The sequence below is a fragment of the Carex rostrata genome, chromosome 33 (assembly GCF_964058835.1).
Source record: "Carex rostrata chromosome 33, lpCarRost1.2, whole genome shotgun sequence".
Classification (NCBI taxonomy): Eukaryota; Viridiplantae; Streptophyta; class Magnoliopsida; order Poales; family Cyperaceae; genus Carex; species Carex rostrata.
Genome location: NC_135950.1, coordinates 175421 through 189670, shown reverse-complemented (window position 1 = coordinate 189670; position 14250 = coordinate 175421). Strand labels below are relative to the sequence as shown.

At 36.3% G+C, this 14250-nt stretch overlaps 3 protein-coding genes across 3 annotated transcripts; 2 read left to right on the top strand and 1 right to left on the bottom strand.

Annotated features, from left to right (window-relative positions):
* Positions 1–4803: 4803 nt before the first annotated feature.
* On the top strand, positions 4804–7901 carry LOC144548409 (Thiamine pyrophosphate dependent pyruvate decarboxylase family protein). Its single transcript, XM_078297068.1, has 3 exons — positions 4804–5411; positions 5587–6624; positions 7367–7901. The coding sequence occupies exons 1-3, from the start codon at positions 5025–5027 to the stop codon at positions 7679–7681; spliced, it is 1740 nt and encodes a 579-aa protein (XP_078153194.1). The 5' UTR covers positions 4804–5024; the 3' UTR covers positions 7682–7901.
* Positions 7902–8071: 170 nt separating this feature from the next.
* Positions 8072–11287, bottom strand: APG2 (Sec-independent periplasmic protein translocase). The gene is made up of 4 exons (XM_078297069.1): positions 10928–11287; positions 9820–10127; positions 8875–9165; positions 8072–8436 (listed from the first exon to the last, which is right to left on the bottom strand). Exons 1-4 carry the CDS (start codon positions 11157–11159, stop codon positions 8227–8229), a joined length of 1041 nt encoding a protein of 346 aa, XP_078153195.1. The 5' UTR covers positions 11160–11287; the 3' UTR covers positions 8072–8226.
* A 735-nt stretch (positions 11288–12022) lies between these two features.
* LOC144548408 (oxygen-evolving enhancer protein 1, chloroplastic-like) lies at positions 12023–13663 on the top strand. The gene is made up of 2 exons (XM_078297067.1): positions 12023–12427; positions 12764–13663. The coding sequence occupies exons 1-2, from the start codon at positions 12218–12220 to the stop codon at positions 13520–13522; spliced, it is 969 nt and encodes a 322-aa protein (XP_078153193.1). The 5' UTR covers positions 12023–12217; the 3' UTR covers positions 13523–13663.
* The last annotated feature ends 587 nt before the right edge of the window (positions 13664–14250 follow it).

The window sequence follows — 14250 nt, the reverse complement described above, 5'->3', positions numbered from 1 at the left end:
AAAACAGCATTTTCCATTCCAATAACAAAATTGGATGCTGAACGAACTTCAACATATTTGTGAAGTTTAATGCACTGATTAAACATCAGAGCACTAAATTTGGTTGACAAACACTAAAAATTCCCCTTTCCGAAGAGTTGATCGAGTATTGCAATTAAACACCAAAACACAATGTATTATTGGGCAAGTGTGGGAGTAAGGCGCTTGAAAGTGTAATTGTGTAACTGATCAAGTTTGATTCACTCGAAAATAAACTTATGGAATCATGAGCCTCATTCTTTTTCCAGTCTGTGGCTAGGGGTGTTCATAAGTTCGATTTGGTTGAATCCGAACTGAATTAGGAAAATCAAAGTTATAATTCGGTTTCAAAAATCAAATCAAATCAAATCGAACCGAACTAAAATTTTTATTTCAGTTTGTTCGATTTGTTCAATTCAAACCGAAATATATTAATTTTTTTATTTAATCAATTGATTTATAATAAACTGAAGTATATTAAGAAATAAATTGAACTGTTTAAATCAATTGATTAAGAAATAAATCGGGACGGTCCAGACCAAATTCATAATATAAAAGTTCAGTCAGTCCAATTATCTTGGTTTTGAAAAAAATTAAACCGAACCGAAGTTATAATTCAATTTTAAAAAATAAATCAAACCGAACCATTAAATAAAAAAGATCAAACTATTTAATTCAAACTAATTCGATTCGGTTCAAAATCAACTAATTCGGACCAATAAACACCCCTATGTGTAGCTACACACCTTACCGACGCATCCCTCTCAATTTAGATTCTTATTCAATCATTTTGCTCTATGAAATCAAATCCAAATTGTCTTCGAAAGTTTGACTGTCAGTCGGTGACCAATTTACTAACCAGGGGAGGTGTGGCATTGTTTAGCCGCCACTCGCAATCAATCAAGACTCAAGAAGGGCCCCAATAGAATATTTGATGTTGTTGGGGGTTCAAAGTTTGCGTTGGGACCTACCACCAAATTGTGAAATTTTTTTAAATATAATTAATTTTAAATATTTTAACAGAATCAGCATTATTAATTTGTTTTTATAACAAACAGCTATACCGATTCACAGTCACAAATATGTTTGTTTTACCGATTCACAATTTTAGTCTGATCAGATTGTATAGATGGATCATAAAATGACTCCACCGATCTAGCAAATCAGTAGAGTAAACATCTTTGTATCTCTACCAATCTGCAAAATTAGTGATTTTTTTTTGTAGAATTCACAATTACATATTTTGTTAAAAATATTGAATTTTATTCTATTTAAAAATAAATCCCAAATTGTTGTACATGTGGTATAAGCAGATGAGTCACGTTGCAAGTCACATGACAAATGTAATGGATAATTTTTTTCAAATCACATGATAAGTTTGAGGCAGTAGCACGAATAACCTTGTACTATCCATAGCTATTAATAGCACCCAAGCCTTACTTTATATATAATTATCCCATAGGCCGTAGGAAGTGAAGAGGATAAGGATGAATTAAATCACCTATGTAATTTAAATTTTGAGTTTAGATATTAAATTTATAATTGTTTGTATTAATTTAATATAAAGTAAAAAAAACTTATTAATCTTTTAACGTTTAATTTGTATACAAAATTAAGTAAAAAGGTATAAATTTGCTATGTAATGTCCGGCTAGTGTCCAAATGCTTGAATAGAGGTCTATATCTAAATAAGTTATTTTTGCGATTTTAAAATTCAAACAGTCAATCTAAAGTGCTAAAAATTCTAAAAATAGCAAATTTTTTTTCAAAATATATGTAAAACTTAATTTCTAAGTATATTTTAATTTGAAGAACATGTTTAGCTCTTTGAACTTGTCATTTGAAGTATGTTTCATAGGTTTGGAATTACCACTGATGACACAAGAGTTAAATTTCTTAAAAAGAAGAAAGAATCCCAAGCAATCTTGCTCCAAGGGACATGTTATGATATGAAAACGATGTATCTTTATGGTTGATTATAAATTTATAATTTCATACAAAAGTTCGTATCTATTTTAAATAAAAATATCGTAGGTAATTTTCTGAAAATTGAGAAGTTTAGAGACCAAATCAGTGTCCCTAAAAATATAACGATACTGAGAACTATAAGTATAAACTACTCAAACATATAAAAAAAAAAAAAAAAAAAAAAAACATATATTGTGTGAATACCCATCAAACTTTCTTGTATAATATTTATTTTTTAAAATACTTGATGTTGATTTAATTGAGAAGATACAAAAAGGATGGATGTTTCGATGAGTAAATATTTAAATTCAATGAGAATAAGATTATAATTCAGTGTCTAAAATAATATTTTTGCATGAGAGATTGCAAGTTGGAGAATTATTTAGAATTTTTTAATGAATATTTAAAGTCAACAGATTTTTATCTCATTTTTATTTCAAAAAAATTCTGATATAAATTTTGGATAAGAAATATTTTAAAAAGTAAAGTTATAATGAACATACAAGAATTGTCTTCTATATCTATCAATATGTTTTAGAATTTTTTAAGTATATAAAAGGAATGACAGATACAGAGTTGATAACTAAGAGCCATTCTATCACCAATGGATATCATTTTTCCTTTCCAATTATGTATTTTTTTTTATGAAATTATCTAATAAAAAAAACCATTCAAAAGATTTCAATTTCTTATCTGTCAAGGGAACCTAAATATTTAATAGGGAAATGACCAACATAGCATTGGAAAGAAAAAAAGCTTAGTTTTTTGTAAATTGATCGTAATCTTAGAAAAAGCCTCAACTCCCTTCATTGTCCACCAACTATTTTGAATATTGCAGGAATCAAACTCTAAGAATAAAATTTTATCACCAGCACAGTCATCAGAGGAGGAGCGGATTCAGAATTTTTGCCAAGATGGAAGGAAGGTGTCCAAAAAAAAAAAAATAGCGAATCGGATTTAAATAACTAATCGGGTTTAAATTTATTAGCTAATTGGATACTCGATAAAAAAACAATGACTTATAATTTGTAATATTTTGACTTAATTTTCAATGCTCTAACTTCTAATTCTAATTATCAAAGAATTTATTCTAAATTTAATTTAAAATTTAATCCAAATTACAAATCAAAATTCAAGAAAAAGCAAAATAAAAATCTAAAGAAAAATACAAACTCGATCCCAACCTATATATTTCTATGAGGGTTCAAATGCCTCTATTTTTTGTGCCTCCATTTTTAAAAACTTTAATAACTTAAAATTTAAAACTTAATAGTCAAAATAAAACCGTTGGATATAATCTACATTATTTTATCTATGCACTTGTAAAAAATTATGACATTTCAACTTTGTTTTGATTGTCATCAAGAGCTTGTAAAAAAATACTGTGAATAATTTCTAGATGTTGATTTTTCAACTAATTGATTCACATAAAAAGAAAATCAAAATGTGATATTTTTTTTAGCACATAAATAAATAGCATAGATCACATCTAACGGTTTTATTTTGAGATTTATGATTTAAATTTTGAGTTGTTAATATTTTGAAAATAAAAATATAATGGAGGCACAAAAAAAAAATAGAAGTATTTGAACTCTCTTCTATTTCTATAAAAGATTTAAATCTAAGAAAAATTAACTGACATCTGGATATATGTGGGTCGCTACTGACAGTGACCATTAATAATAGAGAGCATGGTAAGAGTTAGTAATGGAGGTGTTCTCATAGCAAAATAAAGGGTTAATTTCTCATGTACCCTCAAAGAGTTCTTTAATTTCTTATTTACCCCTCAACTCTTGAATATATCTAATTTGTCTCTTGACTCTTAAAATTCTTTCTTTTTTACTCATTGAGTTAATTACTCTTTGTCAAAATATATTTTTCCCCATTGTACCCTTGTGTGGTTTCTCTGATCAAAGCACATCTATCTCTTAACGAATTCAAATTCTCTAAGTACCGAATAAAATATAATTTATTAATTTACACTGTTTAAATAAGTGAACAAAATTCACATGCTTCTCAATGGACAGAACATCTTATTTTCCCAATTCAATCTCTTTTGCATTTTTTGCTGATTTAAATGGAAACTTTTGAGTTTAATATCATTTGCTTTTGTTCTCAAGTCAATGGTGCGGTATATCATTTGCTTTTATTCTCAAGTTCCACTCGATACTGCTTGCATTTTTGTACCAATCCCGGTTCTAGTCTATATTGTTTGCGTAGCTGTACGAGATCTGGTACCAGTTGACTTTTTCTTAATTGATTCTGATTCAACCAACTGAACATGCCCTCCTGTACCAGCGTGATGGTCTTGGTACCAATTACTGTACCAAAAAAAATTTAGGATTGTCACTGGTATTATTGTACCTGCCGTGCCTCTTTCAAACAATTTGTTGCTAGCCTATCTCCTGTATCAAGGTAACCGGGTTCTTCTTGGTATCTTGAAATAACTTTCCACATCTCTCACACCATATGATGAATATATTACATAAGAAGATGTTGCTAGAAAATGGGAAATAAGCTGTGCAATAAAAACAATTGGCCAAGCTGTGCAAATTAGATACTTAGAGATAGATGTGCTTTATTCGATACTTGAATTTGAATTCGTTAACAGATAGATGTGCTTTGATCAGAGAAACCACACAAGGGGTACAATGGGAAAAAATATAGTTTGAGAAAGAGTAATTAACTGTGTAGATAAAAAAGAAATAATTTTAAGAGTTAAGAGACAAATTAGATATATTTAAGAGTTGAGGGGTAAATAAGAAATTAAAGAACTCTTTGAGGATACATAAGAAATTAACCCCAAAATAAAATGAACGCAAAAAGAGAAAGCGGGTCTTGTCGTTGTCGGAGCTCTCTTTTTCAAGGAAAATAAGGAGTTAACTAATTTTCCCTTCCTATTAATACAGGTATGAGCACTAATCAATCTACCCCTTGAAGTTGAATCCGTATCCTCTCATCAGACATCTGTGATCAGTCTGCGAAACCTCACGAAGCTGCAGCTGGACTCAATCAACACATCACCTCAGTGATCACTCCATGTCCATGGCGACCGAAACCGACACGGAGAAACTCACCGCAACCGCGTCGGCTCTAGTCGACGGGAGCGCGCTGGCGGGGCGAGCCTTGGCCGCGGCGGGAGTGAGCCACATGTTCGGCGTGGTCGGCATCCCTGTCACGGCCGTGGCTACCCGTGCCGTGGCAGCTGGAGTGAGATTCATTGCTTTTCACAACGAGCAATCGGCTGGGTACGCTGCCTCAGCTTACGGCTACCTAACTGGCCGACCTGGGGTGCTACTCACTGTATCTGGGCCCGGCTGTGTTCACGGCTTGGCTGGGCTGTCAAATGCCTGGATCAATACCTGGCCCATGATCATGATCTCGGGTTCTTGTGATCAGGCTGATTTTGGTAAAGGCGATTTTCAGGTAGGTTTTTGTTCTCTTTCAAATGAAAAATCCTAAACCCTTATTCCATGAAATCTGAATGACTAATATGAAAATTCTCATAATACACGGTGAAGTTGTTAACAATCCATAAGACTTATCATCTTTTTGGTGGAAAATTTTATATTCAGGTCAACTTTACAATTCAATCTTGTAGGAACTAGACCAAATTGCGGCTGTAAAACCCTTTGTGAAGGTAGCCTTGAAGGTCACCTCGATTTCTGAAATCCCTCGTATAGTTCAGACTGCTCTTGCAACTGCCGTTGCTGGCCGTCCTGGTGGCTGTTACATCGACCTCCCAACTGACGTACTCCACCAAACCATCTCTGAGTCTGAAGCATCATCTCTCCTTTCTGAAGCGGCAAATCCAGTACCTCCTCAAATCCCAGATCCAGAAATCACACAAGTCGAGAAAGCGGTGTCTCTTCTCCGGCATGCTCAACGCCCCTTGATTGTGTTCGGCAAAGGTGCGGCATATGCACGTGCAGAGGGTGCGGTAACGAAGTTGGTCGAAACAACTGGGATCCCCTTCCTCCCAACTCCAATGGGAAAAGGACTACTGCCTGACACGCATGAGCTTGCTGCTACTGCTGCTCGGTCTCTTGCCATTGGGAAGTGTGACGTAGCGCTTGTTGTTGGTGCCAGGCTCAACTGGCTCCTCCATTTTGGTGAGGCACCTAGATGGTCCAAGGATGTAAAATTTATTCTAGTTGATGTTTCTAAAGAGGAGATTGAGCTTAGAAAACCTCAGGTGGGGTTGGTGGGAGATGCAAAAAGGGTTCTTGATTTGATAAACAGAGAGATTAAGGACGACCCATTTTGCATGGGAAGAACACACCCTTGGGTTGAGTCAATTAGAAAAAAGGCAATGGATAATGCGGCAAAGATGGATGTACAGCTGGCAAAAGAGGTGGTCCCGTTCAATTTCTTCACACCAATGAAAATTATAAGGGATGCGATATCAGCACAAGGGAGCCCTGCACCGATATTAGTGTCAGAAGGAGCGAATACAATGGATGTAGGCAGGGCAGTGCTGGTGCAGCGTGAACCAAGGACGAGGCTTGATGCCGGCACTTGGGGCACTATGGGGGTTGGCTTGGGATATTGTATTGCAGCCGCCACAGCAGATCCTGACAGATTAGTTGTTGCAGTGGAAGGGGATTCAGGTTTTGGGTTTAGTGCCATGGAGGTTGAGGTATGTCCACTTTTAGGTCTTTCTGAAAGTTCAATTACAATTTTAAACTGCTTTTGGAGTGAGGCTATGGTAACACATAGCGCGAATTAGTTAGTACTATGGATTAATATATTCATTTTCACAGTCCAAACAGTTGATCTGAACCATTCAACATAATCTCTAAATGTAAATGTACTTGCAAACTAACTAATACATTTTTTAGAATTTTTTACTATTCTTTAGATCAAGTGATTTTCTACTATCTAAAAAAACAGTTAAAAAATTCTAAAAAATGTAATAGTTAGTTTGCAACATTTACATTTAGAGATTATGTTGAACGGTTCAGATCAACTGTTTGGACTTTAAAAATGGAACTGTTAATCCAAAGTACGGGTCAATATGCGCTATGCATAGTGCCAGTCTCACTCTTGCTTTTGCTATTTGTCAAAATAACCCACATAAGAAAAGGGAAAAAAAGATTGGGGATTGATGGATACTTGGGGTTAGAGAATTGGAGGAGTGATTTCAAACCTATTCTGGTACCATTTCATTTTTCCCTATAGTTACTAAAGATCATGCTTGCAGTTTCACATTTCTTTTACTGAACTGTGACCTTATTTGTACTGTACCTCTTCCATTTTCTTATTTTGGCAAAAGCTTTGTCATGTGTAGTTGAGTTTTAATCCACTCATAAAAGACCATAACAACAAAAATCAAACAAAAGAAGACTTTGATTTCTTATTTTAATATTTGATTTCTGCAGACACTCGTGAGGTACCAGCTGCCGGTTGTGGTCATAGTCTTTAACAATGGTGGCGTTTATGGTGGTGATAGAAGAACCCCTGAGGAAGTTACTGGGCCCCACAAGGATGACCCAGCTCCAACCTCCTTTGTTCCCGGTGCGGCTTACCATACCCTAATGGAAGCTTTTGGCGGCAAGGGCTATTGTGTCAGTACTCCTGACGAGCTCAAATCTGCTCTATCTGAATCTTTTAGTGCGAGAAAACCAGCTGTTGTTAATGTCATTATCGATCCTTATGCCGGTGCAGAGAGTGGCAGAATGCAGCACAAAAATTGAGGCTAGGTTGTCTTGCTTAATAACTTGTAATCTATATATGCTGATTTACCAATCGGTTGTTTTTTTACCAGTCATTGTTTAAATAAGAGCTGGGTAGATTGTTTTCTTGCTTTTTTAGCAGAAATACGGTATGGCACGAGTTGGACGACAAGATAAACTGGTGAGGTTTTTGTAATTTATTACCAAATGATTAAATAAGAGGTGATTTCTTGGTGCTGAATATTTTATGCTTTCAAATTCGCCAAGAGATTGTTTTCCAAGAGAACACAACACATTCGATTCCAGATATCATGCAATCCAATATCAATCAGTTCTTCAGTTGTAGGACATGTTCATGGATAATTCGACTGAGTTTACGTATGCTTCCATAAGCTGGAAAAAGAAAAAAAATTCCACCTTCGGCTATATCTTCTTCTATAACAAAGAATATTCTACATTTAGAAAGTTAACACATTCAGTAAAAATAACACGAAAAATAGAGCTACTAAAACCAGTCTAATAATAAGCCCCACAGTATCGAAATACGATTGATTACAAATTCAAAATTAACGTCCTGTTAATTTCACCATATAAGCTCCACCCAAGTAGAGACCAAGAAGTGGGCCAGCCAACAACATTTGTGTCAAGGGATCAGTTGAAGGTGTGAGCACAGCTGCAGCCACCACCGCACCCACCACAACATATCTCCAAATGGAAAGCATTTGGTTGCTAGACACTAAACCAACTTGGCCCAACAAGAGTTGTATCACAGGGACCTGAAAAGAAAAGGTGTTAACTTATATAGGCTCAAAGTACTGATCGATTGACCAGTGTCTAACTTGTATAGGCTCAAAGTGCTGGTCTCTCTTTCCAGGATGACCCAGACCTAACCTGACCTGCCAAATCATGAAGTAATGCTAACCTGTCAATCTGTCAGGCCTGTCTAAAATAGATAGGTTAATCCAACAGATCAAGTTGCGAGGTACAAAGATAGTGGTTCAGAAGACACACAAGGTGATGCTGCTTTTTTATGTATCTAATTTTGAGATAATTTGGAGACAGGATTTACTTGAACAAAAATTCAAGAGCTAAATGGGTCAAGACTAAAAGATCTTTGGAATATATTATACACAGCCTTTTGAAGTACAATTAATAGTAAATTGCCATTTGACTTGGCTCGAACCAAGTTCCTGTTAAAGAAGCCTAATTGTTACCTGGAAAGAGAGACCAGTGCTGAACATGAGAATGAGGATAAATTCAAAGTACTGATCGATTGACCAAATTGACTCGACAGCCCCTTCAGCATAGTTGACAAAGAAGGTCAATGCAGCCGGGCTCAGGACTATGTAGGAGAAAGCGATGCCAGCATAGAAAAGCACAGAAGAGCCCATAACTATTGGGCCCAGAAATCGCCTCTCATCCTTGGTCAAGCCTGGCAGTACAAATGCGATAATCTCATATAGGATTATAGGACTCCCAATAAGCAGCCCGCAATAGCCTGAGACCTGAAAAAAAAATGCTGTCTATTAGGAGCAATTTCACATATCACCTTGCAGAATTTTACATATTTCACAAATACCAAATACCTTCTCAAACTAGAAAAATATCATTTGCAAGTAAACCAACCTACAAAAGTTCAAAAATATACTATACACAGCATGCTTCCCTATTTTAGAAGTTGCACTATCACACCCTCAAGTTTCTCTAAAATTTAGAGGAGAAGCTATTTGAAATTTTTTAGTACTAAGTGGAAAAGAAGCATGAGTGATATTTCAAGTGCTCAAGTGGCATGCAGATACTTTAAAGTTTCTCAGTGCATATGAATTCTGTAGTGATATGATAATATCTATTTTAGATAACATCAACAATGGGATGATAGAGTAGACCTAATCCAACTATTAATTATTTACAGCTGATTGCTGTACGAGAACTCACACAGCTCTCCCCAAAGCATACATCTTCAACATAAATTTCACAAAAGGCGGAGATGGTAAATTTATACCAAAAAACTTTTCTCTCTATTCAAAGGTAGCAAAGGACAAGTTCCCTATGAGGTGCTCCAGTGAGTTTATACAATTACCATCAGTTTAAGGTTTGGTGGTCCAAAGAGGATGACAAACTGCATGGTATATTTCTTGGTGGAATATACAAAAAGACACCTTAAGTGTTGTGAAGAAAAATTCCCCAGGAGATAGTTGCAAGAACCTAACTCCCTGGTTACTGACAGGTGCTTCTAGAAGAAAAATCAGCTGCTTGGAGAATGCAAAACAACCTAGTATGGCAGCCCCTACGGCCAAAACTGAGACAAAAATTCTCTGACGAAGCTCCTCTAGGTGGTCAAATATGCTCATTTCTTTGTCATCAGGGAGAAGTTCCTTGCCGGGATAAAGGATATTGTACAATGCACTGCTTTCCAAATCCAAATCAGGATCTGACTTAATGCTTTCTTCCAAGCTGCCATTTACAGCTAAAATATATGAAATACAGTTAGCCATAAGAAATAGAACTTTCAAGCTGATATTGAATTATTATCAACCACTTATTTCAGCTCAAAGAAAAGTCTCAACTATTCCATAATTTCAACCATGCTGCAATTAAATTATTGTTAACCACTTATTACAGCTCTAATAAAGAAAAGTTTAACTATACCATAATTTCAACCATTTTTTTTCACTAGAAAAGTGTTTCATTCTTTGTTCATTTTGTGATTTTTCATTCATTTACAAAGTTAAGCATGCACATAACATACAAACAAAATAACAAGGTTGCGATCATAAACCTCGTATGAAAAGTTCTTTTAACTGAATTTTGGTCTCTGATTGGAAGCAACACCATTGTAAAAGCCTCCAAGGGCTAAGGTTGATATTTCTTTTCTTCGATGGGCTAATTCATACTTGTATTTGAACCTTACTTTTGCTTCAAAAAAAATATGGAAGTGATTTTAGTTTGTACAAGACTACAGGAAAGTAACGAATGGAACACATGCTCTATACTTCTCATCCTACCACAACTTAGAAAGGATCCACAAGAGTCGCTTCAATCAAAGAAAAATATATACTTAATATTGCTTTTGCTCTGAAATGGTAATAGCTATGATGGTAGGGAATAGCAATGGATATCCGGTATAACAGTGACTCTTGATCTGAATCCACCCACTTTCCCCCACAGGAAGAAGCAAACCGATACTAATTTGACAAAATCGAGAAACCCTTGGACATGACACGTCTCAGAAACCATTGCAAACATCAAGATTAACAAGGAACTTACGAGGTCTTTCTTCAAGAGCAGACCCGGCACCTTCATCCTCGATAGCAAAGCAAAGAAACCGTGACTTCTTGGTAGATTTAGAGACAACACTGAGTGAAGCGGGAACAGAGGCCGCTTTTCTCAGCTGCGCTCGGGCGGAGCAGAAGCAGCGGCGGCTTGCCCCAACTGAATCGCCTCGCCGACCAAAGCAACTGCTCAGCTGCGGTTGAGACAGTAGCGATGTGCTTCCCATCTCTCTCTCTCTCTCTCTAAGCTCAGGCCGCTGGTGGATTCACTGGCGAGCGGCGAGAGCCTGAGAGCGGTGAGATATTTTTTATCTGAGCTCCGCGGTTGCTAAATTCCTCTACGGCTCTACACCTCGAGTCCATTTCCTCTGAGGTAACAGAATATTTATGTTTAGATCTGGACCGTCCGATCAACCATGAGAGCACAGGACTCTTCAATATTCGTGAGGTTTCTGATCTGACGGTTCAAATATAAGCATAAATATTATGTTACCTTAGATGAATGATGTTGCAGAAACAGCCTCGAACTTTTAGTTAAATCTTGTTAAGGAAAGAAAATATTAGGAATGAAGGATGATTATCCTTTTCTATATTACCACGGCCCATTTCAGCCCATCTTTAGAGGCCTTGCCTAAATAATATTTATTTCTCCTTTTGTTAGCCCAATCTAATACATCTAGAAGGCCGAGAATTTCATAATCTATAAAACCTCAGGATAAGATACATGTCAATTGTCAGGTGCAAAAAATAATTGTATTAGGAACACGGACCCTAATTCTCTCTTATATGTATCTATAAATACTATTAAATGTTTCAATAAATTACATTTATAATAGAACTTAAAATATATTTTAATTTCCAATTATGTATGCTACAGCATACAAAGCAATTATAATAAAAATGCTTTATTATACATTTGTCATGACCATAAGGGCAAAATATAAATTTAGAACAGAAATTTACAATTGTTGGGCCGCTGGTGACATGGCAAGCAAATACTAGTTCATGGTTTGAAGCTTTCAGATCCTAAATTTTGGCTGGGCCCACCTTGTAAAATCTCCACCATAGACTAGCAGAGAGAGGTACATCATCTTGCCACATGGCAAGTACTAACACTCTAACCATAGCGCCAATCAACCAATGAGATCAATTCCCTTATCCAATCCTCTTATCCACCACATAGATATCAATCAGATAATAGATAGCATTCAAAGAGACCCCTCTCAAGTCTCAACAAGTATAGTTTGTGTGACAGTGTGAGAGAGGTGAAAGTAAGAATTGAAAGATGGCATCTCTCCAAGCAGCTGCAACTTTAATGCAGCCGACCAAGCTCGGCTCTGCTAGCCGGGCCCCAGTTGTGCAGTCGGTATCACTGAGGTCTGCTGCTCGCGTCTCCTGCTCGCTCCAGTCGGATGTGCGTGAGTTGGCACAGAAGTGCGGTGATGCTGCCAAGCTTGCCGGTTTCGCCCTCGCAACCTCAGCTCTTGTTGTCTCGGTACAAAAACTATATTTTATTTTTTTATTAAAGGGTTACACTCCAGCATAATTTAGAATGCTATTTTTGATTTAAAGGGTTAAATTATCTTTCTAAGCCAAAACATTTTTCATTTTTATTGTGAGTGCAATATTCAAATTGGATCCAATTATATCTCAATTGAAGTTGTGTGCATCAAATTATAGCTCTACTTGTATAAATTGTGTCAATATAGAGCTAAAAGTCATAGATATCAGAATTCATAGGCTTCAATATAACACATCCTTCCAATATATTCTAGTTTTTTTTTTTTTTTTTGGTATTTTATTTCACTTCTAACTGGAAGTTGGATGGCAGGGAGCAAACGCAGAGGTTGGCAAGCGTCTGACCTTCGACGAGATCCAGAGCAAGACCTACATGGAGGTAAAGGGAACCGGCACAGCGAACCAGTGCCCCACAATTGCCGGTGGTGTCGACGGTTTTGCGTTCAAGCCAGGCAAGTACTACATAAAGAAGCTCTGCCTTGAACCAACCTCCTTCACAGTGAAAGCTGAAAGTGTCAGCAAGAACGCACCTGCTGAGTTCCAAAACACCAAGCTCATGACCCGTCTCACCTACACACTCGACGAGATCGAGGGCCCACTTGAGGTCTCTTCTGATGGTACCCTCAAATTCGAAGAAAAAGACGGCATTGACTACGCAGCCGTGACCGTGCAGCTTCCGGGAGGTGAGCGTGTGCCTTTCCTCTTTACAATCAAGCAATTGGTTGCCTCGGGAAAACCCGAGAGCTTCAGCGGTCAATTCTTGGTGCCGAGTTACAGAGGCTCCTCTTTCTTGGACCCAAAGGGAAGAGGTGGGTCCACCGGTTATGACAACGCAGTTGCATTGCCGGCTGGAGGCAGAGGAGATGAGGAGGATTTGTCAAAGGAGAACATCAAGAGCACTGAATCTTCAAACGGAAACATAACCATGAGCGTGACAAACAGCAGCCCGGATGCCGGTGAGGTGATCGGTGTGTTCGAGAGCTTGCAGCCATCGGACACGGATCTCGGAGCAAAGGTGCCAAAGGATGTGAAGATCACAGGGATCTGGTATGCACAGATCGAAAAGTCTTAGATCGATGAATTAATTATCTGGTGCTCTTGGTTTTGGTGTTTTTCTCGTGAGCTTTGATCTCTGATCTCTGATCAGGGAACCTCGAATGTATATTGTAATGATTTGTAAGGACAGTATGTTGGTAACGAAAACAAACAAAAACAGAGAAATTGTTCCTTTCTTCAAAGGTGTTCACGTTATTTTACTAGGCCGAATCATATGCAAGTGCTCCAATCAAATCTCGGGGTGTTGATCGGTTTTAAACGGAACTGAGAGATCTTGAATTAAATGATTTGGTGTTTTCGGTTAAATATATCTGATTCATTTTTAAAAACGGGTTAGTTATTTAGTTCGGTTTGATTAAGAACTTTTAAAACAGGTTAAATTGAATTGATCGAAATTTTCAAATTTGTTTTCCATTCGAACAAAACATTAAAAATAAAAATCACGACATAATTTATATTGTTTCATTCATTTAAAACATGCATGTTAGATTGAATAAAAAAAAACTTCTAAATCTATCTTAAAGGAAAAAAAAAAGGAAAAAAAAAATTAAAAAAAATATTTATTTTTATAATTAATTTTCTTATTTTTGTGATCTCAAATCATTCTTCTTATGATATGTTCATTTGGCCGATTTGACTGTATTGTTTAAAATCCAATAAAATTTTAGTTTGTCTATGTATAGTATTTCCGTTTTAACTGAATTAAACTGATGAACACCTCTAAATTTAATAGTAAACTGATGT